The following is a 26,008-nucleotide window of genomic DNA, read 5'->3' on the forward strand; positions in this document are numbered from 1 at the left end:
AACTTTTTTCCAAACATGTCATAAAATCTGACAACCGGTTGTTTAAAAGTGCACTATCAATGTTCGTTCACACACCAATTTCTTCAGCATTCACTTTACCCACTGAGCTATATCTGAAAGGTTTCCTTTTGTTGAAGAGGTGGGGTTTACTTTTTTATGCCCGCTGGGCCAATTTGTGACCAGGCCAGCTGGAAATAATTTGAGCTATCCCTTCCCCCGCCCCCAAACCCATGTTAGTAACATAAGGAGGGAAAAAAACACGGAAAATTCTATTTTCCAATGAAAATCCTGCTCTCTGTGGGGGGCAAACAGGTCAACATTGGTCTTTTTGCTTGCAGATGAAACCTTGCCCAACCCTACAATCCAGTATAAATGCACACAAATGCCAGAGAAACAGTGTCTAGTACATAGTTACTAGGAGCGCGTGCGTGCGTGCGTGCGTGCGTGCGTGCGTGTGCGCGCGCATATTCAAAGTGTATCCACCTGCAGAATGCTAACAGTGGAGATGTGATCAAATGCCCCTCAGTCACACGCCTGTGTACCCGAGGATCTGTATGCATGCCCATTGATGGCTGAGCCATGCCACCAGGGTGCATGCTGTATGCCCAAAGAATAGTGCTGCTGTGCAAAGACCATGCATGCATGTGTATATGCAAGAAGTGATGCTGTTCCAGACACCAGATACCGTTCCACATGCATGGGAGGCCACATGTTTTATTTCAAACTAGTCTAAGAGCCTGTGCACACGGGCCAAAGTGCAGGTTTCCATTGGCACAGTAGGACTACTACATATCCTAAGTCAACTGCCCCCCCTAGTGGTAACAACAGGCAAAGCTATGCAAATTGGCATTGTCTCTATGTATCCGAATGCAACAGCTCCCTCTAGCGGTGACAACAGGCAAAGCTATACAAATTGACATTGTCTCTATGTATCCTAAGGCTACAGCTCCCTCTAGCGGTGACAACAGGCGAAGCTACTGCATCGGACAAACATACAGGGAGGAACATACATATGCCCTTTTATATTGTTTGATAGTACATATTGTGCAAATTAAGCGGGAGATGGTAGAATTATATCCTGCAAGTGAGCAGTTTCAGTAGCATCAAACCCCCAGAGACAGGGCAGCTGTGGAACCGCAAGCAAAACGCTTGGAACCAAAATGGCGGCTATTTGAGTCTCACTCCAAAGCAACAATATTCCTTCCTGTATGATATGCTGGGTAATGTATGCAGCTGAGGAAGTGGGAAAAAGTAGGCATGCACATGCTTGCACAGAGTCTAGGCAGGGCCCCGGGTGAGTTGCATGCCCGCCTATTTTACTCTCTTAAACCTGGCCAGTGTTCCCAACATTTTGGAGTAACAGGGACGCGCCTGTCTGACCTTCAATGCCTCCTCCACTCTTCAGGCGATGAGCAAAGCTGACCTCTGCTATATCGCTGCCAGATGTGAAGATGGCCTATATATGGCCGGACTCTACAACCTTTGGCGCTCCCTATTCCCCTCAATCCTACCCAGCATAGTCAATGGTGAGAGATCATGGGAGCTGTAGTACAACCCCGGGATTATATAACAACAAAAAATGCTTCTTTTTGTTTACAGGAATTGTTTGCTAAATAATATTGGGATTACAAGAACATTTTAAAAGTATAAACATATTTTAGGTGCCAGTCGGAAGAACTCGGTTTATCTTCAGCACTGAGTCTAAGTCAAACATGGCATCTTAAACATAATGCACCCAAATGCAAGGTCCTGCAAAGAGGGCCAAGAATGTTAAGCATGGTGCATGGTGGGATGTGACATATGGTCAGCAAGCATGAGAGGGAGAGAGAGCCGTTTTATCGCAGTGTGTGAGTTAGTGATAGCACTTATCATGCACACCTAACAAGCTAAACTTTGCAGTTTGCCAGATGTTTTGGACTATAACTCCCTTACATTTGAAGAACCAAAGGTTGCAGACACATGGTCAAGTGACTCAAAAATGTGACACGGCCTGGGGAGACAAAGCTGTGGTATAAAAAACACAGGAAAATGGCGGTTCTACTACATTGATGCGCGCGAGTGGTACGGCACGATCGGGAGGATCATGCACGTTTTGGAGGATGCATTTCAGATGGACAAAGCGATGTCAGGGATAACTCGCAGATGGAGTACATACTTTAAAATACAAGTTCTAGGAGCAGAGGCCAATCATTTCACATGTATGTACTGTTATGTTATGTCATATTGTTACATTGCCTTTATCGAATCTTTTATCACCAGAAATTTGACTCCTGCTACTCGTGATGGGATACATACACGGTCCCCTGGGAAAGCAAATCTGAGAAGGGTGCCGGAAGCTTATTGGTTGCCAGTTATTTCCAGAATAAAAGCCCTTTCACAGCGAAAGTCTCTTCTATGAGTATGTAGAGAGCAATAGACGGATGGTTCGGTCTCAGTATCAAGCTCAAGTGCATCTATGAGCGGAGATCGGAAGGACCTAAACAGATATTATGGACCCACTGGGTACGTGATGCATCCTGGGACTTCAGGTAAGTATCACACGGTGCAGAAACACCAGGATACGCGGTGAGTATAAAAGGAAACTTCTTCATTTCATGTTACAGAGTTAAGTTATGAAGTTAAGCAGAAGGGTACAGCTTACACATCTATATTGTTCAAGCTCCTCCCCTTAAGTCCGGTCCAACAGACTACACTGGAATCTGGGTCTTCCCAGATTCACATTCCAATGCACTTTCAATTGTACACAAATGCAGTCAGTTAGGATGCTACACATCTCCCTTCTTTACACAATGGTGAAACACAACAATAACACAACTTTCTAAGGTCCCTGCTGGTCGAGGTCTTAGTTGGAAGTGCCCCACCTACTGTGTTCAGTGGGTGGCTAAAGAGGAGTACCGATGGAACCGTCCCCTTGGGCAAATGATAGAGGCCTTCCAGAACCTGAGGATTAACCACGGTACATAAGTGACTCGCGTTTTGACAATCCTCCTTTCTCTGACATAAAAACTCAGAAGAGTCTGCAAGGCAAGGAACATCATCCTCGCAGGAGTGGTTATGTTTAACAGAAAAGATTAATCCTACAAGGGCCGGTAAAGTAGGGTTTTGCACTGATAAAAAGCAGAGGAAATGTAGGGATTTTGCTTTCAGGAGTGAGACGGTGGCAGGGAGACCGCAAAGCGCTCAGGGGTCCTAAACTGTCACCAAATTCTCTATTTCAGTGTACCTAAATGAAATACTCTTAGTGGTCGTTTTTTCCCATCACATGTGTTTGTGTGTGTGTGTGTGCGCGTGCGTGTGAAAGCAGGGTGCCCTTAACTCAGCCGGTGATATATTTGACAATTTGGAAATACAGCCAACACATGTTTCGACCCTGACGGGGCCTTTTTCAAGGCTCTACAATACCAGTTGAATTACTTCATATTCCATGAATCAACACCGAAATCGTGATTGCCTGCAAGATCACAGAAACCCATTGGTGACATGGGATTAATTCATCAGCATGATATATACACTTGTCAAAGTAATCTTCATAATATGAAAATATTAATGCACATTGCCAGTGGGTAAGTTTGAAAATTGGTATGCATATGAAACCATGCATGCATGTGTGTGTCTGTGTGCACCTGCATGTGTTTGCATGTGTGTGTGTGTGTGTGTGTGTGAGAGAGAGAGAGAGAGAGAGAGAGAGAGAGAGAGAGAGAGAGAGAGAGAGACTGAGCAGGGTAGTCTGAATTTCTATGTGGATGCATCACCATTTGTGAGCTAAGAACAAAAGGCAGTCCCCCCCCAGTAGAAGCATGAGGAGAACCATCTCCGATTCCGGAAGCACCTCAAAACCTTCCTCTTTGCTTCTGCTTTCTCTCCCCCTCTCCCCTGTTAAATTCTTGACTGAAACTGCACTGAATCTGCAACTGGGCCACTCTCACTGATCTCAGTCCTGGCCCAGACACTCTCCGCTTGCACTGCCTCCCTGGCAACCCCTGCACTGCGGGACTGTCTCTGTATCCCTACAGCCCGCCTTCCCAGCACTTGTCTGTACTTAGCTTGCACTTGCCACTAGCTGGCCCTATTATTTATTTGTTATTCTACTTCCCTGTACTGCACTTTCCCCCCTCCCTGTCCCCTTGCACTTTTCCCTTCCCTCCAAGCCATGCACTTGCACGATCTGTATGACACTTGGCCTAGTAGGATCGTTGTCTGTCTTCCCTTTGTTCCCCCCTCCCTGCCTCGTCGCGCCTTGAAACACTTGTCTATAGGCGCGTTACAAATGCCATATCATATCATATCATATATCATGTGAATATGCAGCAGACATTATGGGAGTGTCCTACAAGCTGCACGGACATGGAAATAGCAAATACAAAGAATGGACTACAAGAAACCAAAGGGACGGAGCATTGGGCTTGTTCATGCCAGACACCATGCCATCTCCTCAGGGCATCGCTGCTAGCACAAGCTCATCACCTGCTCTGCACAGGGCTCTGGGGACGTGGAGTGTAAATCACATGCTTCCCAGGGCGGCACCAGAACCCGGAAGGAGGACATCCCACTCACAACGAGTAGAGAAACCGCCCCTCAGGCCAAAACCAAAATCCTACCATCGCCCCCTGCATTCCTATTCTTAATAAGAATGCAAAAACGCCCACTCAACTTTGCAACACAGCGCGTGCATGGAGTATATTTATGCAACGGTGCATTCACTATTTTGAATATAACCCTTCAAATGTTGGGAGAGTGGGTCACTTCAGAGACTGTGGTGGGAAGGGGCCAACTTGCCTGTGTGGGGTCATCTGACTTCTTCACACATTCTAAAGAGACTCTTCTGGTGAAGCTTGAACGGTAAAAGCATTCATCGCTCCCCATCATGTCTGAAAGCAGACACATAAGGACTGCTGTGGGAATGAGCTATCTTCTGACCCCTCCTACCCTTCCAACCACCACCACGACGTGCAAGTGCTAACATTCCCTCACCGCTTCAATTCCCTACAAATGTATGCATGTGAATGCAGTTGCTATCAATGAAATGCTTTACATTAGTAATTGACGCGCCTTTGTTAACAGTGCAGCTCTCGGTACATTAGTAATTGCTGGGCCTTTGTTAACAGTGCAGCCCCCGGTACATTGGTAATTGCCGGACCTTTGTTAACAGTGCAGCCCCCGGTACATTAGTAATTGACGGGCCTTTGTTAACAGTGCAGCCCTTGGTACATTAGTAATTACTGGGCCTTTGTTAACAGTGCAGCCGCCGGTACATTAGTAATTGCCGGGCCTTTGTTAACAGTGCAGCCCCCAGTACATTAGTAATTGCCGAGCTTTTGTTAACAGTGCAGCCCCCGGTACATTAGTAATTGCCGGGCCTTTGTTCACAGTGTGGCCCCCGGTACATTAGTAATTGACGGGCCTTTGTTAACAGTGCAGCCCTTGGTACATTGGTAATTGCTGGGCCTTTGTTAACAGTGCAGCCCCCGGTACATTAGTAATTGCCGGGCCTTTGTTAACAGTGCAGCCCCCGGTACATTAGTAATTGCCGGGCCTTTCTTAACAGTGCAGCCTCCGTTACATTAGTAAATGACGGGCCTTTGTTAACAGTGCAGCCCTCGGTACATTAGTAATTGCCGGGCCTTTGTTAACAGTGCAGCCCCCGGTACATTGGTAATTGCTGGGCCTTTGTTAACAGTGCAGCCCCCGTTACATTAGTAATTGACGGGCCTTTGTTAACAGTGCAGCCCTCGGTACATTAGTAATTGCTGGGCCTTTGTTAACAGTGCAGCCCCCGGTACATTAGTAATTGCCGGGCCTTTGTTAACAGTGCAGCCCCCGGTACATTAGTAATTGCCGGGCCTTTGTTAACAGTGCAGCCCCCGGTACATTAGTAATTGCTGGGCCTTTGTTAACAGTGCGGCCCCTGGTACATTAGTAATTGCAGGGCCTTTGTTAACAGTGCAGCCCCCGGTACATTAGTAATTGCCGGGCCTTTGTTAACAGTGCAGCCCCCGGTACATTAGTAATTGCTGGGCCTTTGTTAACAGTGCGGCCCCCGGTACATTAGTAATTGCAGGGCCTTTGTTAACAGTGCATCCCCCATTACATTAGTAATTGCCGGGCCTTTGTTAGCAGTGCAGCCCCGGTACATTAGTAATTGCTGGGCCTTTGTTAACAGTGCAGCCCCTGGTACATTAGTAATTGCCGGGCCTTTGTTAACAGTGCAGCCCTGGTACATTAGTAATTGCTGGGCCTTTGTTAACAGTGCAGCCCCCGGTACATTAGTAATTGCCGGGCCTTTATTAACAGTGCAGCCCCGGTACCATTAATTGTCTGTGTCCTGTCTGAGCCAGGTCAAGTCAATATAGCCCAACATTTCGGGGCAGAGGGAGGGCTAACGCCCCATTGGCCCAATGACCGTTGCGCCACTGCAGCTCAAGATGGGGGACTCTTTGAGCGGTCCATAGCTAACATTTCGGATCAGCTGGTCACCATAGTCGGGGATACAAATAAGGGTTGCTTGCTTACATGGCGCTCCTTAGTGTGCGATGTGCGGACGAATTATGGTGCAATCAAATGCATTCTTACAATTATTAGTCATTGCCTGCAGCCTTACATCATGAAACAAAATAAAGAGTACCTTAACACTGACCGCAGAACAAGGGCAGTCCAAATACTGAATTCCTAATAAATAGAGTTATTTGACGTAAACATGGCAAACCCGACCCCTCATCTAGTGTAATATCGACTTTTGTATTTGGATAATTTGGATAATTATTCCACAAAGACATGCTGGTGCAGTATTGCCTGGTTGGGTGGAAGTCAATAGCACTCCTTTTCATGTGGCTCCCTCTCTTGCCCACCCTAACCCCCCCCCCCCAACAACAACCCTCTATGAGTTCGTCTTTCTTTTTCCCCAGACTGGATATTGACTCTGTATTTTGATGTGCTGGATAGTTTGCTCTTTATTTTACTCCCCTTATTTGACCCTCATTAATTATAACCAGGGGTCAAGTCCTAAAAAAAGTGGGGGAACTCCTGAAAAAAGTGGGGGGACTCCATCCACCCACACGTACCCTCGATTCTACCAGTCACAGATATAGCATGCTGAGCTGGGCAATAGGAACAGGCTGCCTGTACATTCGATATTGAAATAGTGTTTTTAGTTTGAGGTCATTAGCCGATCAAGTGGCACAGCGAGTAGCGCGCTCGCTTTGACATCCGTGCAGAGCCTGCTAATGCAGGTTCGAATCCCGACAGGGCCAAACTCAGCCTTTCATCCTTCTGAGGACGATAAATGAGCACCACACACCGTAAGCAGCACTCAGATACATGAATGTTTGTAGTGCTATATAAATGCGAAATTATTATTGTGAAGATATACAACTGTCATCCAATGAGCTGTATCTTGGACCTCTGCTTTAAGCCCTGAGGGTCGCTTGCCTTGTGAGCAAGCAGTTTGGGGTGGGGCTGAGCCTGATTTGCATATGGTCTCTCCCCTTTCTGTAATGGCCTGGTCTGGAGGGTTGCCTAGACCGATGGTAGAGGTTAAGATTCATTCTGGACCTGCCACACATCACTTCTTTTTCTTTGTCCTTGGGAACTGGATAATGCTGAGCATTATGGGTGATTCCGCTCTTCAAGCCGCCATGTGATAAACTGAATATTACGCTACACCATGGGCAATAATAAGAAGTTAGCGAGCGCTCTGAAACTGGAATCCCGGTGATAGGGCTTAATCTCAATCATTCATATGTTGGGACTCTGGGACCCCGGAACTATGTTACGACACATGTGTTGTTCTAACTGTCTTTTATTCATCGGAATACAGCTTGTCTTTCTACTTACAGTGAGTGGGTGATCTTGAGCAGCCCACATGGGAAACTGAATCACAGCCAGACTCCTACAAGCTTAAAAGTTTTCTTTATAGCTATTGCACTTAATACTGGTATTCGGGATGTTTTTTTTGTTTTTTAATTACACCAGTTAGCGGATAAGGGAAATTAGGCACAGGGTGATGATTCAAGGATCACTCAATTAGTGTTCTGAATGGGGGAGCCGTGATTATAACACCAGTTAGTTTAGAAATCGCAGCACTGCTGGCCAAATAAACACTAACATTTGCACAGCAAAATGTCTTCTTTGCACTGGGCTGTTAGTGCAAATGCCCTCATTGACCCGGTCAGTTTGTACAAATGTGACTGCAGCAAGTCCCTGTCTCAGGGCAAAGATGCCCGACACAAGTACCTATAGAATATAATATCTCAACCTTTTTCATGACCCCAGTGAGGGGGGGCAGGCTCACAGTACCAGGACAAAAAGAAATGTTTCCATGAGGTGCCTGGGAACCCGTGGGGAATGGGGAGCATACAGCATGCTGCACAACCCAAATTAGGATGTATGCATGTAAGCCTGGTGGCAGAACAAAATACCACCTTTTTAGGGTGGATATATTTATTTATTTTTACATTTATAGCAGCACTCTCAGCCCAGGGGCCTCTAGGCACTAGTATCACTGCAATAGACATAAACAGTGTGGTCCATTCAATCAGACGTAGGTAGATAGGGCAGCAACTCGTGGAGTCCAGAGCATTCAGCTGACCCTGGGTAAAGAGCAGTGTTTTCAATTGTCTACGGAAAGCCCAGTAAGATTGCTCAGCTCTCAGGGCTGGAGGGGGTGATGCATCCATACGTCACCGAGGATCAATCTTTTGCACCCTTTGCAATTGATCGTCCATGCCAGCTTGCCCTGCAGGTTATGGTTGAAAGTCAGTACCATCTGCAGATATGTCGTCACTTGCAATTGTTCATTTAATCTGTTGCATTTGAACCCAGTGCAAAATGTTAGGGCATACTGTGCTTCAATTCAGTGCCAAGAACGAGTATGCTGGCATAATAGCCCGGGACTTAAGGGGTTAAGTACATATTAAAATTGTGTGGAAAGCGGAAGAAAAGGGAAATGCTGACAAAGACATTTTTAAGGGTGATTGATGTTTCAGACAGAGAGATACAATTGCTCAAATGCTTCCCTATAATCATGGCGAATTGTGACTTAAATAAAATAAACTAGTCTTCATATTATCAAAGATCCCAGGAGGGCGTGCCTCCAATAATCTATATGATGGGTATAATACAAGAAAATGCAAATATATGTTTGTGTGTGTATATATATATATATATATATATATATATATATGTGTGTGTGTGTGTGTGTGTGTGTATATATATATATATATATAATATATTGAGGCAAGTACTTGAAACTTAGCAAGTTTTAGTACCGAATGCATCACAGAGATGTGTTCCCTCCTGGCTCCCAAATAGCTTGCATTAAGAGTGCATGTCCGGAATTGTTGCTCAAATGTACACATTATAAATCCGAGACCAATGATTGGCCGGGAAGAAGCTCATGTGCGGCATTTATAGTTTCCGGCTTCCACCCATCAACACACAGGATTCTCTCTGAGGAGAAGGAGAATAGTGGGAATTCCATGGAGATAGAATAATGCAGAGCCTCACATAGCGGCGTTGATGAAGGACTTCTGTCTGCCGGTGACTATGTTGTGGCTAGTATTACATTTACTAAGACCACTGAATGAACTGGGAAGGGTGTGACAATTGATCGCTGTCATTTCAAGTCACAGCTGTCCTACAACTCCACCAATGTAGTGATTAGAGCCCCCTATAATTTTGCTCTGGATTGCTTCCACCATCTTCCACCGCACCAGGTACCGGTGTAGCCCCTGTGCAACCACAACTAACATAGGCACAGTTTGAAAATATCTGCGTATTTCGGCAAGCTTCTGCCACCGGCACAGTTGAGTTGGAACTTGCTCTGTGGTGGTTGTGGAGCATGCGCATTCCTGGCCTGAGGTGGTAGACCTTCAACGATAGGAACATAAACAAGCCAAGTCGCAAACCAACCGCGTGACCAACCAACAGCACGCCTACCATGGCAAAAGTGTGCCACACATCAGGGCTCGTCCTTCACATCAGCAGAGTGTCAACTGGTATGCTCCACTCGCAACACTGTTTTATGTGTGTTTTGCTTCACACAAATCTGGCAAATCCCTGGTCCACGGTTTTACATAATTACAGTTGCAGGCCTTGCTCGTTTGGGCTCTGTGGCAACGAGCAGTAAGCAAGAGCCTTAACTGAAGGGTGGCTAAGGGCAGCATGCATGGTTGAGGCTTAGCGTTGCGCACAGGGAGTTGCAACCCCGTTGTGTTGACCATAGTAGCCAATTGGGAATAGCATTGACACAACAATCCTCAGTCCGAGCCAGGACTTGGTGTACTAGGGCACGGCGCCCCCAGCCGATTCTTCCAGATACTGACAGTGCATGGTGTGTGGCGGTGTGTGTGTGTATGCATGCCACACACACACACAAAGAATGTAAACAAATCTCTTCCTCGTTTCCTTGCTTCGTTCCATGGCCGCTAACTTCCATTTCCCCCACCGCCCCTACCCCCGGGTCCCTCCTTCCCACTTGTTAGTAAATTACCACTCCTGTAATTACAGTCCGCTGTATATAATACCCCTAGTGGTGGTGACATCAGGTGCCACCGCAGGCTTCCTACAGGGAAGCGAAGCCAATGCTGCCGCTTTCCAGTGCCATGTGCCAAGCCCAACAGAGAGCAAAACACCTGCTCCACGGCCTGACTGACACCCCTGGCAATCGCACGATGAGCTTTTAGCCATGGAGAGCGCTCCGCGTTTTTGTCCTCTCGCGAGCTATCCCGAGGTGCCATGATGGATGTCTGAGTCCTGTATTTAACATGGCTGCATAATGTCCGTAATGGCACGGTGCACTGTAAGTGAAGGCCTCACGAGAGACAGGAGCAATAATGAGCTGTCATCCAAGCCACGCTGCAATCAAAGGCTTCACACGTGCAGATTCCAGTCATCTTGTTATTTTTTTTTTAAAACAACAAAAAAAGACATGGTTCTGTGTACATCAGCTGATATGGGCAGCTGATATGGCTTGCGGATATGTTTGTGGTGACATTAGTATTTATTGCTGAATAATGGGGAGAGAGATAGAGAAGAGGGAGAGAGAGAGGAGAGAGGAGAGAGAGAGAGAGGGGAGGAAGAGGAGGGAGAGGAGAGAGAGGAGTGAGAGGAGAGAGAGAGGAAGAGGAGGGAGAGGAGAGAGAGAGAAGAGAGAGAAGGGAGAGGAGAGAGAGGAGAGAGAGAATGAATATTACAATTGACAAGCAGGGTATTTGCCATGCTGTGAAATATGCACCCATTTAGTGAAAATGCACCTTTAAAGTTGGACACCAAAACCTAATCTCTAACTTCACTGCACACCCCTTATTTCCGTTGTTGAAGATACGTGTGACCTTGTAAACCCAATATCACCCCCATGCCTTTTTAAAACTGAAAATGCAGGGATCCACAATGTCCAGCCACCTCCCATCCACAAAGTTTAGGAGTGACATCACGCCCGAACCATAAGGTCACGGAGTGCAGTCACACACAATCAATAAAGTTTAGGAGTGCTGTCACAACTGATCAATAAAGTTTAGGAGTGCTGTCCTGCCATATCCATCGGGGTCTGCATTGCCGTCATCCCTGACCAATGCAGTTCATGAGTGCTGTTCCTCTCCTTCCATAGGGTTTAGGAGTGCTGTCACACCCGATCTGCACGGTTATGAAGGCCATAAGATTTGAGTGATCCATAAGATTTAGCAACTCGGTCCCACCCAATCCATATTGTTTTGAAGAGCAGTCACAGCCGATCCAAAAAGCTAAGGATGGCAGCATACCCGATCCATACCATCAAGGAGCGCAGCTGCACACAAGCTTTCGGAACGCGGCTACACCTGATCGATCTTTGAAGCCGAAGGCATCCAGTCAAGTCTAATCTGTTAGAGTGAGGAGTGCAGAAACCTTTAGGGCCTTAGTCACTACGCATTTTCCAATGGGGTTTTGCCATTGTAAAACGCTTCCGTGAATTAGGCCCTTAATCTACAAAGGTTGGGCAGTGATATCCAATGCTAAAGTTTCAGAGTGTAGTCACGCCCCATCCATAATGCTTAGCAGCGTAGCTCCACTGTGTCCATAATGTTTAGGAGTACAGAGACACTGGTTTCAAAATGTTGCAGTCGCACGGAATTCGTAGAGCTTTGGAGTGCAGTCAACTGTGATCCATGGGGCTGTGTAGCACGGTCACACGATCCACACAGCTGAGCAGTGCAATCACACTAAATCCACAAAGCTGTGGAGTGCAGTCACGCGATCCACAAAGCTGTGGAGTGCAATCATACTGAATCCATAAAGCTGTGGAGCGCAGTCACGCAATCCACAAAGCTGTGGAGTGCAATCACACTTAATGCATAAAGCTATGGAGCGGAGTCAGGTGATCCACAAAGCTGTGGAGTGCAGAAACACGTAAACCATAGAGCTGTGGAGCCCAGTTACAACTAACAAATGGTTCCCATATGACCAAGGCCATCCTTTGCTCCCTAAACCTGCGATTATTTCTCCGTGATGATGAACCAGAGCTTCTTCCTGTGAAGTCAAGTATACACCCAACAGACTGCTGCTATCTCTTCTAAAAATTATTTTGAGAAGCTAGAAGACTTCCCACATTTCTTGGGAAGATATCTTGTCTCCAAGTTCAGCCTCGGATTTCTCTTCTGCAGGGCCGTAACACAGGCGGGCGCTAGTCTCCCTTTGCGAAATTGACACCTCAACAGAGAAGGGTCAGACTTTGAGGGCCAGTCTCCTGGTCAGCATCCCTACGCTGCATCCATTTACTAATGAGGAGCACAAGTCCAGAATAAATGAAAACCAATTCAGAGTTGTTTACTAAATAAATTCGATTTCAAGCTCATTGGGCGATAGACATGAAATGATTGGGACTTGATCCACAACAAATGTATGATCTATTTGCATAGTGTGTCTACTGGAATTATCCATGATGCACTTGGACGAGAACAGCGCATGCCTAGGATTTAGGTAAGAAAATGATGTACGTGGGAAAATCAACGCGCTCTTAAGAGCAAAGACAAGGCGGTTAGACAAAGGTGCCTTCATGTAAGACCTTCAAGAGAAAAGTGACCGCTTGCTGATTTATCCCACTGAGGCCTCTGGAAATTGACCGGTTGAGCAGAAGGGCACCCCTACAGGGCCCAAGAGCATAAGCTAATAATTAATGGTAGGCCTTTGGGTGAGCAAAACAAAATTGCACAGTTGACTTTCTGCTCTTGGTTCGATGGATTGGGATAAGCACTGGGTGGCTTTCTTTAGGGAATGATGAGTCGATCAGTCCCTCAACAACGTATACTGAAAATGTAATTCATTATTAAAAAGTGCTTTGTATGACCTTAGTGCTTTATGGAGGGGATCAATGAATTAATCGTTTATAGAGCAGTGTCTAAATGCCAGACAGGTATTCGAATCGGTGTTGCTCAGCGTTGTCTTGCTTCCAACACAAGCACGTTGTCCCTGAGCTATTCTCCAGCCCCAATTGTGATACTTTTCTGGAGGACCTTCATCTATACACTCCTCTACGGTGGAAGACCCCACCCCCCAAAAAACACACATGCACGAAAACTCATTGCCTATGAGAAAAGTGGCTACGTGGGTGACCAAAAGAAAGGCACAATGCACAGGCGACATGAGAAAGGGGCCTAGAGAGCTAGCGCAGCCCACGCCTGGACCCGTGATTGCCGCACACAGGCCCCCGCCATCTTTGAACAGCACACTTTGTGCTTCAATTGAGCACTGTATTTGATAATAAATAAAACCGAAAGTTATCTCTGCTCTCTTTACTGCTCATCTACACAGAGAAACAACAAACAGTGCGCGGCAGCAAAAACGCAACCGCTGCAGTCCCAAGAATTCAATTAAGCCAAAATAATTAATGATTCGAACACATTGAACTGCATTTTACATCTGAGCCATTGACGTTTTATTCTTTCATCTTCTGTTTTTATTAAATAATAATAAAAAAAAAGTTTGATGCAAAGTAAGGGAAAGAAAAAGGCCTGATTGGTTCGTGTAATGTTCCCTTTCAGCTGACGCAGCATGTGAAGTGTTTTTCCCGCGCCTTTGATTAGAATAACATTTTAAAAGCTTTGAACAAACATATCTCGCTCCACTTGTGAGGGATTACTTTGCATATTTCTCAGAGAATAAAGACGCTATTCTTCCTGTCTCAGAAGTGAAGACTAAGAATATGTTTCCTTACAGAGAGTTTTTAAAAAAAAGAAGATAAAAAGAATTTGCTGACTGTCGGATTATTAACCCCCTTTCAGCCCTCCCTCTCCCCACCAAAAAAGAGCTGTCTACAGATTAACTTCTCTCCTTTTATCAAATTGTATTTAGTTGCCTCTATTGAAGGAACCTAACAACATTGCTTTACGGGATCTGGCCGGGGAGTGCCTTTAATGTTGGAAGGAGATTGTGATGTTTAAGGCAGACAGAGTTTCTACTAAAGCTTAAGAAAGGGCTTGGGCCATCTCGTTAAATCATAATTTCTGCGCTTGTTTTTGTTAACTTCCTTCCAGTTCCAAAGTGTGCCAGGTTCTTCCTCAATACTGTGGCTTTTTAATATTTCTATTGGTTGACAAGTCCCTGCGTGTTTTTAATGCGTCTTTTGGGAGAAAAAAAGGTTTTAACTAAAACTGACCAATTCATAGCATGGGTTGAACTGAAATTGAGAGAGTAAATATGCAATGAGGGGCGTGAAATGTGTTGTCTATGTCCATTTAAGTGAGCCGGGCCGCCTTAGTTTCAGCTACTGTATTCTGGAAAGCAGACTAGAAGCTAGCTGGAGCTTTGCTGGGATCCAGAGGAATAAGAAAATGTTTATCGGGCACAGAACATTCTGCCTTCCCTTCCCGGCCAGTAAGGATTAGAACATATATTTACATCCTTTGATAAAACAAGGCCCACTTTTTAAGGGCATATTTATATATCTACAGGGTATGACAGGGTTAAACTCAGAAACATGCATTGGCATAGAAATATTGCCTGTCACAATGGCCAGGGGCCACATTTCACAAACTCCTCAGCAATGGAGGGAAATCGTTCAGTTGTCGCTTTCTGGCACTAAATTCGTGGCAAGGTTATTTTTAAGTACTCATTTTGAACAAGGCGTTCACTTGCTGAGCAGTCCAGCAAAAACTCTGTGGCCGTCCACTCCTGCAGTGAGGGATATTATACCGAGTAATAACCCTTATGCAGGGTCTGGACTCACAGAACCTGTGTCTGTATCTGCAGCGTTTCTTGCGCATCAAAGCGGAACACGCATCAGAACACGGGTATCTAATGATCCCTCTCAGTAGCGGGTATAGGCCTCTGGTTCAGTGCCAATCCGCCGGTGAGAGTGTATTTTTCTGGATTTACATATCTAACAAATGGGTCCAGAACTTTGGGGACAACAAATGGGGTGTTTGCTGTAACTGAAGGAGGCAGGCGTCGCGCGGGGAGAAGCACAGGCCAGGCAGGCGCAGTCGGGTGCATGTTGCAGCTTTTTGTGCCTATAAAGTCAAGCTGAGGGGCAATAGCGAAAATACTGCAGGAGCCAAGGTACCACATGTGCAGCTAATACCTTTAGAAATCTTGGTACGCATGGAGCATAGAGCACGGTTTTCCCAGCGGCCGTACAGTCTTGCAAAGTCCGCGCCCATCCTTCTGAAGCACGGTCTATCCATGTTACAAGTTTAGAGACGAGCGTGGGAACTTTTTGCTGCAGAGCTGTTCAAATATTCCTACGGTTTGGGTAGTTTGGCTTGGGGGAAAGGTAAGAAATAAAGTCCATGCATTGTTCCAATGCATGTGCAACGGATTTAGCGATTTAGGCTTTTCCAATTCACCAAAATAAGTCATTGTTTTTATTTCGCACCTGCCTATCCATAGCTCTCAACCATTTGTGTTGCAAAGGCGGTGAAATCACCCGATTTTGTTTTTGGCGGGTGAGACGCCCATTGGAATGAATGGGCGTGCAGGATGCTTGGCGGGTGAGTCAGCCTTTTACAAGGCGGGTGATACCCGCCAAAAGCGTGTGAGTTGAGAGCTATGCCTATCGCTAAGTCAGCAGGCGGCTCGAGGACCTAGCATTTAAGAAGGAAGATGTCATTATTAATGGCCGGTCCCTTATCAACCTTCCCTGGATATCTTCCAATGGGTATCTAAAGGCCCAGTGGCCGCCATGAGCACTTTTTTAGTTTTCATTTCCCCATATTCCTTCCCTAGAAATATATTGCACTTCACAGATAACACCACTGTGTAGCGAATTCAAGGCATTCCTTGCACAATCTGTCGAGCTTGTTCGCATACATTTTTAGTGTAAACTAGGAAGTCTCCAGGTTGGGGGTGTGGCGAGGGCAGGCCATACACCTGCCCTAAATGTATCTCCACACGGTGGTGGAAAGCGGCCTGTTTTTCGTGTCGCCACAGATACAGTTGCAGGCTGGTTCTAGCCGCCCTCTACCGGAAGCCGCCAAACCGAAAGTGAAAGCAGCTCTTCTCATTGCGCGCCTCAGCATCCAGCGTGTCCGGTTTCCCGCTGCTGTTTAACGCGAGCTGAAAGATAAAGGGGGCGGGGGGGGGCGCGTGCGACAGTAGAACGCAGCCTCGGCAAAGCCAGGCCTTCTTTCCGCAGCTGTCGAACGGCGAGGCCAATTATACATTGACACGGCGGAGTGGCGAGGCCACAATGCATCTATCTACACCTTGAATTTAAATATATCTGCACCCTGTTTAAGAGGCGTGTGAGAGAGAGAGATGCGTTTTCCAATGGGAGTTCGCCATTGGAAAACGCTTTTGTAAATCATGCCCACAGTTGGCTAGGGAAACAGAAATTGATAGGTTGATAGCGAACACACACACACGCGCGCGCGCGCGCGTCTTTCTTCACAAAGCAGAACAGGATAATGGGCAATGAGACACCGGAGTGTACCGAGTTCAAGAAAGGTGCTGTTGAGTAACAGGAACCATGTTTTAAGCTTTAAAAGCCGATATGATAACTCAGAAAGTTCATGCACCTTCACCAGGGATCTATAAATGTTGTGGGTTCAAATCCAAGCCGGAAAACGTAGTTTTTCCCAGTTCCAACCCAATAAGTACCACTGAGCGAGAAGAAATTGTGTCACAGGTGGTCTAAAGGTTTATGAAACCTCACAGCGCGGAAGCAAGTGCTGTGTTTAAAAAACAAAAAAAAGAATATTTGCAAAGGGCAAGGAGCAATTTTCCCTTGGTGCAGGCAATTCTATCAAAGGGGTCAAAATGCATCATCTGGACACAAAATCCCACTGTTCAATTTCTGACACGCTCGCCTTAAATGGACAGGACTACGCAGAGCAGCAGTGCCAGTAAGAGCAGCGTGCTATGCTTGACAGTGCCAGTAAGATCAGCGTGCTAGGCTTGACAGTGCCAGTAAGAGCAGCGTGCTATGCTTGACAGTGCCAGTAAGAGCAGCGTGCTATACTTGATAGTGCCTACTGTGCCAGTACGAGCAGCGTGCTATGTGTGACAGTGCCAGTAAAAGCAGCGTGCTATACTTGACAGTGCCTACTGTGACAGTACGAGCAGCGTGCTATGCGTGACAGTGCCAGTAAGAGCAGCGTGCTATACTTGACAGTGCCAGTAAGAGCAGCATGCTATGCGTGACAGTGCCAGTAAGAGCAGCGTGATGTGCTTGAGAGTGCCAGTAAAATCAGCGTGCTGTGTGGGCCAGTAAGAGGAGCGTGCTGTGCTTAACAGTGCCAGTAAGATCAGCGTGCTATGCTTGAAAGTGCCAGTAAGTTCAGCATGCTATGCTTGACAGTGCCAGTAAAATCAGCGTGCTATGCTTGACAGTGCCAGTAAGATCAGTGTGCTATGCTTGACAGTGCCAGTAAGAGCAGCGTGCTATGCTTGACAGTGCCAGTAAGAGCTGCGTGATGTGCTTGAGAGTACCAGTAAGATCAGCATGCTGTACTTGACAGTGCCAGTAAGATCTGCGTTCTATGATTGACAGTGCCAGTAAGAGCAGCGTGCTGTGCCTGACAGTGCCAGTAAGATCACTGTGCTATGCTTGACAGTGCCAGTAAGAGCAGCATGCTATGCTAAACAGTGCCATTAAGAGCAGCGTGCTATACTTGGCAGTGCCAGTAAAAGCAGTGTACTATAATTGACAGTGCCAGTAAGAACAGTGCGCTATGTGTACCAGTAAGAGCAGTGTTCTGTGCTTGACAGTGCCACTAAGATCAGCGCGCTATGCTTGACAGTGCCAGTAATTTCAGCATACTATGCTTGACAGTGCCTGTAAGATCAGCGTGCTATGCTTGACAGTGCAAGTAAGATCAGTTTGCTATGCTTGACAGTGCCAGTTAGAGCAGCGTGCTATGCTTGACAGTGCAAGTAAGAGCAGCATGCTAAACTTGACAGTGCCAGTAAGATCACTGTGCTATGCTTGACAGTGCCAGTAAGAGCAGCGTGCTATGCTTGACAGTACCAGTAAGAGAAGTCTGCTATGCTTGACAGTGCCAGTAAGATCAGTGTGCTATGCTTGACAGTTCCAGTAAGAGCAGCATGCTATGTTTGCAGTGCCAGTAAGAGCAGCGTGTTGTGCTTGAGAGTGCCAGTAAGATCAGCATGCTATGCTTGACAGTGCCAGGAAGAGCAGCGTGCTGTGCTTGATAGTGCCAGTAAGAGTAGAATCCTATGCTTGACAGTGTCAGTAAGAGCAGCGTGCTATACTTGACAGTGTCAGTAAGAGCAGCGTGCTATGCTTGACAGTGCCAGTAAGATCAGTGTGCTATGCTTGACAGTGCCAGTAAGAGCAGCGTGCTAGGCTTGACAGTGCCAGCAAGAGCAGCGTGCCATGCTTGACAGTGCCATTAAGAGCAGCATGCTATCCTTGACAGTGCTAGTAAGAGCATTGTGCTATGCTTCACAGTGCCAGTTAGAGCACTGTGCTATACTTGACAGTGCCAGTAAGATCAGTGTACTATGCTTGACAGTGCCAGTAAGAGCACCCTGCTATGCTTGACAGTGCCATTAAGAGCACCGTGCTATACTTGACAGTGCCAGTAAGATCAGTGTGCTATGCTTGACAGTGCCAGTAAGAGCACCATGCTATGTTTGACAGTGCCAGTAAGATCAGTGTGCTGTGCTTGACAGTGCGAGTAAGAGCAGCGTGCTATACTTCACAGTGCCAGTAAGATCAGTTTGCTATGCTTGACAGTGCCAGTGAGATCAGTGTAGTATAATTGTCAGTGCCAGTGAGATCAGCGTGCTATACTTGACAGTGCCAGTAAGAGCAGCATGCTTTACTTGACAGTGCCAGTAAGAGCAGCGTGCTATACTTGACAGTGCCAATAAGAGCAGCATGCTTTACTTGACAGTGCCAGTAAGAGCAGCGTGCTTTACTTGACAGTGTCAGTAAGAGCACCATGCTATGCTTGACAGTGCCAGTAAGAGCAGCGTGCTTTACTTGACAGTGCCAGTAAGAGCAGTGTGCTTTACTTGACAGTGCCAGTAAGATCAGTGTGCTGTGCTTGACAGTGCCAGTAAGATCAGTGTGCTGTGCTTGACAGTGCCAGTACGATCAGTGTGCTGTGCTTGACAGTGCCAGTAAGAGCAGCATGCTAGGCTTGAGGGCTAATACAGTGCATGGTAACTGTTTACGCTTTCTGGATTATTTAATCCATGGAAAACCACTGAAGTATTGGACCATGGGGGCCAGGGATGCTACACTGACTCTGGTCCTTGGTTGGTGCTTCTCCTAAACCAGGATGGTGCTGTAGGCAGAGATGTATACCCTAGTGCAGCAGTGGGCACAATGAAAAGAAATGGGGGGAAATGATAGAGTCCAAACAAAGGCCCACTCCCTAATTCCAATCAATGAAAAGCTGCCCAGATGGAGAAGAAGTGTACAGAAGACAGTGTGTGCCATAGGCATGATCTCATGACTTCCTTCATGAAATAGCGGACCAGAGCCATGATCGCATGACTTCCTCCATGATAAAGCTGACCAGAGCCATGATCTCATGACTGCCTCCATGAAATAGCGGACCAGAGCCATGATCTCACGACTTCCTCCATGAAAAAGCTGACCAGAGCCATGATCCCATGACTTCCTCCGTGAAATAGCTGGCCCGCACCCTGTGCTCACATATCACTGTTTCGGATCAAGTGACCAGTGCTAGACCATTCCAATAACTTGTTACAAACCACCACATAACATAAATATTCTATGTACTTATTTATATAGACATGCATATATACAGGCCTCAAACTTTGCACTCGCCATTGGCCAGTGGTAACTGGCACTTGATGAGAAAGAAATGGAGTGTACTGTGGAGGACTGAGGGACCGAGTAAAGTCTTATGCCTGACTAGTAGCTTGCAACATGGCATCCCATGTCTCGTTAGCTTGTGACTATACATTCACGCATGCACACAGCAACATATGTACCATGCAAGAGCAGCACAAACATACCTCTGCCCGCCAGTATCAAAGGACGAGTGCCCTTGCTCAGCAGCCCGGATATAAAACCCTGCTGGCAGGACAGGGGCATGGTGAGGCCTCTGTGATGTGCATTTTACTGTGTGCTTGGCTGAATGTACACACACAAGTTGCTCTCCTGGGCGTGGTCTGTCTATTCACAAAGTCTCCATACACTTTGAGCCAATTGCGGCCTTTTGCATTCTTGAAAACTACTGCACAGTACATATATATATATAGAGGTATCCCTATATACATGTATGTGTACACATAACCTTCAGTAAACAGTGGAAATTGACGACAAGCCGGCAGTGATGCGTGCCCTCATCATTTCCAGTCAAGGCGCGTGAAGCATGCCGTACCTGCAATGTGCTCCTGCTTCGGGCAAATTCCTTTCGGAGGTGTGTGAAGGCGGTCTTCCTCATCGGGCGTGACTTGGATCCCGATCTCCACTGGCTCTTTCACCTTCCTAAGCTCAGGGCGCGACGACGGGGGCGGGCTGCTCTTATCCAGGTTCTTTTCGTAGCAGATGCCGCTAGCACTGTTGCACTGTTTCTTTTTGTGCTCTATAAAAACCAAGATGTCCCCCAGGTGGAAGTTCATCTGACACTGTCCGCAGGTTAGCAAATCAGGGTCTCTGCCGCCACTGCCGCCGATGCTGCCGGACTCTGGTACGGCGAAGTTCTCCTCCTCATCTGTGATTGCTGGTTCCACATGGTGTGCCTCAGCTTTATTGGGACAGGAAAGAGAAACAACAAAATGTGTGTCGGAATGCTTCAAAAAACACATTTGGATTGAATGTATTGGCTGTAAGGATCCATCATTACATTAGAGTTAATCCAGCACCTCACACTTAATAGGAACAGATGTTTAGGATAATGATCTCAAAAACCACAACAAAGGGAGGAAAACGTTATATAATTTACCTAATGCAAAAAGTCACTAGTGTGCATCCTCAAGAAGAACTACGCTATCCCGGGTAATTGTGAGTCCTGTCCATAGTAAACGGTGGTGTGCACTCCTTATTGTTATGTGAGTATAGCTTTGTGTGTAGGACACGAAAAACAGTCCACCAGAATGTGACCCCCGCTGGGATGATATTACAAATTCTGTATGAAAGTACTTCAGATGGGGATTTACAGCCATTTACTCAACCCCTATCTCGGTATGTATTGTTCGATAGATTAAATGGTTAAAAAGGTACCAAAAGTACTCAAAGAGGATGAGGGTATCTCCAGAATATCAAAGGACTTCCCATTGTATGGAGGTCGACTGGTTTCTGCAATGTAGTCAACCGTATTGCATTCATTAGGATCACGGAGCAGCGCATTTATCATTAATGGGTCAAGGAACCATTGGAGGTGCTCCATGTCTTTTTAGTTTCTTTTGGTTTCTCTGAGTGGATTCAATCTAAAACAGGGTAATGTAGTTGTTCTTCATATGAAGATTCTTCTTCCGCTCATCGAAAGGTAGACCTTTAGCTGACTCGCTGCAAAAGGCCATGTGTGCTGTGTCTGTGAACAGGGAGGAGAGCGAGCGGTGTAGCTGAGTGTGACATTCTGAGAGAGTGGCCTGTGTGTTCACCAAGTGTCGGTTTGCGCCTGGGATTTGCATGGTGACGGTTGGCCCAGTGTTTGCTCTCCTCTACGCCTGCTTAGCTGAATGAAGCAAGCATGAGGATATAGCCAATACTCTAGACTGGCCACCATTAAATCCTACACGGAACGTCACATTCTGTGTACGATGAGTGCCTGCACCCCTACACCATGCCGACGCCACACATTAGACTTATACTAAGAGATTGGATAGTCATAGGGTACACTGCTAGAGATAAACATAAACTAGAAGCACAATTTCCACATGTCATGATCTAGAGGCTGTGAATACCCTGAGAGCAAGACAATACCTGCAAAAACTTTAAAAAAAATACCATTTGCCACGCCTTCAAACAAGGGGAATTCTCGAAGGTTATTTTATGATAGTGGTTTTCCTTTTGAATTGTTTAAAACCCTTACTCTGATACTGCCAGTCCCCCTGTTTTCTGTAAGGCCTACCCATAGCATCTAAGCTCAAGGGCAACGTGTTTGTCTTGGAAGCAAGACAACGCAGAGCAACACAGGTTCAAATCCCGGTCCCGCACCTACAGAATGCGTATTAAGCGCGTTAGAAAATGTGCAAATATGTTCTTTCTTAGCTGGGTTTGAAGGTGAGGTGGTTTCATTCCGTAGCGGTTTCAAATTGTGCATGAAGCAAGGAAAAACACACTCATGCGTTGAACCAAAACATAAACCGTAGGTCGCGTGAAGTGGGCAACTGGTTGTGATCTGCGGTCAGTGAAGGGGAGGAGGCAACAGAAATCTGAGCTGTTCTGCAAGGGATTGGTGGTAGGGACTTGAGTCAGATCTGAGCTGGATCATGGAGGGTCATAGTCACCCTTCCACTCCCACAAAGGAAACTTCCAGGAGGAATTCAAGGTATGCCTTTGCTATTGGGTGCAGCACCCAGGCATAGTTTGCCCGGGTGCCTTCTCCAGTCCATAACATATCTAGCTGTCTCCCCTGAAAGGTTGGCCATTGCGTTACGTAGAGAGCTGTGGGAGGTGGCGCCACCAAGAGGTGCCCGAGGGGGTCACGACAACCCTTATAAAAACGCTGCCCCCGCCTCGCTGCCCGCATTCAGTTCTGTGTTTGTTTTGGTGTGTCACCCCAGTGACCTCATCAGGCCACCCTAATGAAAAAGGTCTGGGCAAGGGGGTTGCCTCCCTCGTTTACTGCATGCTCTTGGCAAAAAAAGCAAGTTACATTATCCATGCCAGGCTTACTTTATGTCTCTGTTGATGTCACCAGCAAACACAACAATTTACCTGTGCAAGGCGTGTTTCACGGCTGCTAAGGTCAAGGGTTTAAATATTTCCCACTCATACTTTCTTTACATTTTCCCTTTGTTTCCGGGAGTAAGATCTCTTTTTAATGCTACCGATTCCACCTTATGGCAGAATTCCACCACCTCCGCCTAGTAGGTGTAATTTTATTTTTATATGTGTGCCCGCCTTTTCTATTAATTCAGGTTGCTTTTGCTACTTTTATCTCTAGTCCCTCTACTTCTACCATATTTTACTGTTGAAAGCCAGTTCCGGATTCATTACTTTATAAATATATGGAAATGAGTGATTTCTTGGGCGCCCGCATGCCGCTTGTTCATAGTTCAATCTTTTATTGGCCTACCCCCGGCCCGGTGGTCACCCAGGCGACGACTTCAGTGCTTCGAAGTGCGACGCCGCCGGCAGTATGAAACGGAAGCCATTTTGTTTCTGTAGTCCTCAAACACCAGCTGCAAGTGCTACTCTACGCCAGATGTTACTATTTAGTTTGTGGATAACTCTGCAGCCTCGAGGCTCGGATCTACAGAACACGCTGGCCTGCGTGCAGCTTTGCATCTCATCCCTCTCAGAGGACCTCCGAGAAATATAGCGCCTGATTCAGAGAGTGTTTTTCCATGGGATTGCGCCATTATAAAGCTTTCTTAATGTCTTCTTCCCTTCACTTTGAACCTTCGGTACCATTTTCGATTAGTCCTTGGAGCATGAACCCCACCAACATATTCATATATGGAGCCCAACAGGCTAGAATGAACCAGGATTAAGACGTGTTCCTTCAGAGGGATACATTAGAATGACCCATCGTTGGCGCTGTACAGGTCCCCCTTATACGTTGCCAGCAATACAAAAAACAGTACCGCTGCAGGGAAGCGGCGGCGTTGCAGTGCAGAGCACTCAACACCCGATTTTGTTTTTGGCGGGTGAGAGCCCACGGAGGTGAATGGGCGTGCAGGAGGATTGGTGGGTGAGTCAGCTGTTTACAAGGTGTGTGACATACGACCAAAAAGCTTGTGAGGTGAGATCTATGGCATTGGAACGGGGCCTTGTGATCTTGGCCAAATACTGTATGTTCTGGGCCCATGTGTCCACTGTCAATTCTTTACATGCCACATTACATGCTTCATTAACCCTTCTATAGTGACATGGAAACAGCACTGCATTGCTTTAAAATGAACACATTTGCAAACAATGTACTACCCCACCCTTCCATTCTACCTTCTACATTTTAGAACGATTTACAAACTTACAATTTGATGAGGACATCACCAATTTATTTGTGAGAAAAGGCCTGATTTAGAAAGCATTTTTCAATGTGATTGTGTCATTGTAAAAGGCTTTTAGCAGATGCTGCACCTGACGTGGCTTTTGGTTTCTGTGAATTGTAGGCTGTCTGCCCTCACTTGAAGTCTATGCCTTGAGAACAAAATGTAACTATTTTGTTGGCTTAAAGCTATCCCTGATTACATATGCCCCATTGGAAAAAAATAACCTGTCAGGATGAATTGCTGCCTCCTTGGGGCACAGCACTGCTTCACCTTGTTGTGTCCCTGAAACGAACCACAGCAACACAATTAAAGCAAACCTAACAACTGTCAATAAGCAATAAGCAACCATTATTTTGACTATAACAATTGTCAATAAGATGCACACGCCAACCATTATTTTGACCATAACAACTATCAATAAGTTGCACACAGCTACCACTATTTTGACTATAAAAACTGTTGATAAATTGCACCCAGCATCCATTATTTTGACTATAACAACTGTCAATAAGTTGCACACAACAACCATTATTTTGACTATAAAAACTGTCGATAAGTTGCACACAGCAACCATTAGTTTGACTATCGCCTCTGGTGTGTGTCATTGCCCGAGCAACGCTGTGAAGCTCTCCCTATGTGGCAAGGATGGGTTGTGTATTGTGCTCCACGGATGCTGGTATTTCCCTCACACTGATTTAATTACTGTTATTTGTTACCCAAGTTTCTTCCTTTTTTTATAAACGTATAAGTATGATGTGCAGATAATTATATCTACTGTATTATGATGCCAAGACCCATAATTGTACTATTTCAGCTTTTTCCCAGCCTCTGCAAAACATTAACTGCTTCTAAAAACCAAAAGTAGGAGTTTGAGGCAACGCGTTGCAAATACCCAGACACATGGCCACGGTCACATGTGGAGTCAGTTTCGTAATCTACGTCTGAAATTAATAAAGGTGTGGGTGTGTGTGTCTGTGCGCGCACGCGTGCTGAACTGACAGATCATGTCCCACCGCCATTTCCTCAAATTCACCACCATGATTATAGGTGAGTGGCTGTCAGATGCTTGAGGACCAAAGATTAGCACCTAGAAGGCAGGCAACAGATTCCCAGAGTGGGGAGCTATGTAAAATAACTACTTCCCTTAGCCACCAACCCCCGCATGGCATCTCTGCAGGCAGCGGGGCTGGTTTCATTGTTTATTGGCTGAATGATTGCCTATTGAACTGGCTAAATGGCCTACAGACCTGACTTTGGCTATTTCTTCCGTCTCACCACAGGAAGCTTCTTGGGTTGCTTTGAAGATGAGGCTTTACACTAGAGAAATGCTCACATGTCTCTGCACTACATATAGCTCTGTCCGTCTGAAGCTAGCCATGACATGCGGTATGTTGAGGTGAAGGTACTTCTTCAGTTCCAGATGCATGCTGGGTCTGAA

At 46.3% G+C, this 26,008-nt stretch overlaps 1 protein-coding gene across 5 annotated transcripts in view; it reads right to left on the bottom strand.

The window, feature by feature from the left end:
- Positions 1 to 26,008, bottom strand: part of BCL11B (BCL11 transcription factor B) — a 192,574-nt gene that overhangs the window by 149,240 nt on the left and 17,326 nt on the right. For all 5 annotated transcript variants that reach the window (XM_069637727.1, XM_069637728.1, XM_069637730.1 and 2 more), the window contains exon 2: positions 20,790 to 21,155. In XM_069637727.1, the coding sequence (XP_069493828.1) occupies positions 20,790 to 21,155 (366 nt within the window). The remainder of the gene's footprint in view (positions 1 to 20,789; positions 21,156 to 26,008) is intronic.

Source organism: Ambystoma mexicanum, chromosome 14 (assembly GCF_040938575.1).
Source record: "Ambystoma mexicanum isolate Mex_15411 chromosome 14, UKY_AmexF1_1, whole genome shotgun sequence".
NCBI lineage: Eukaryota > Metazoa > Chordata > Amphibia > Caudata > Ambystomatidae > Ambystoma > Ambystoma mexicanum.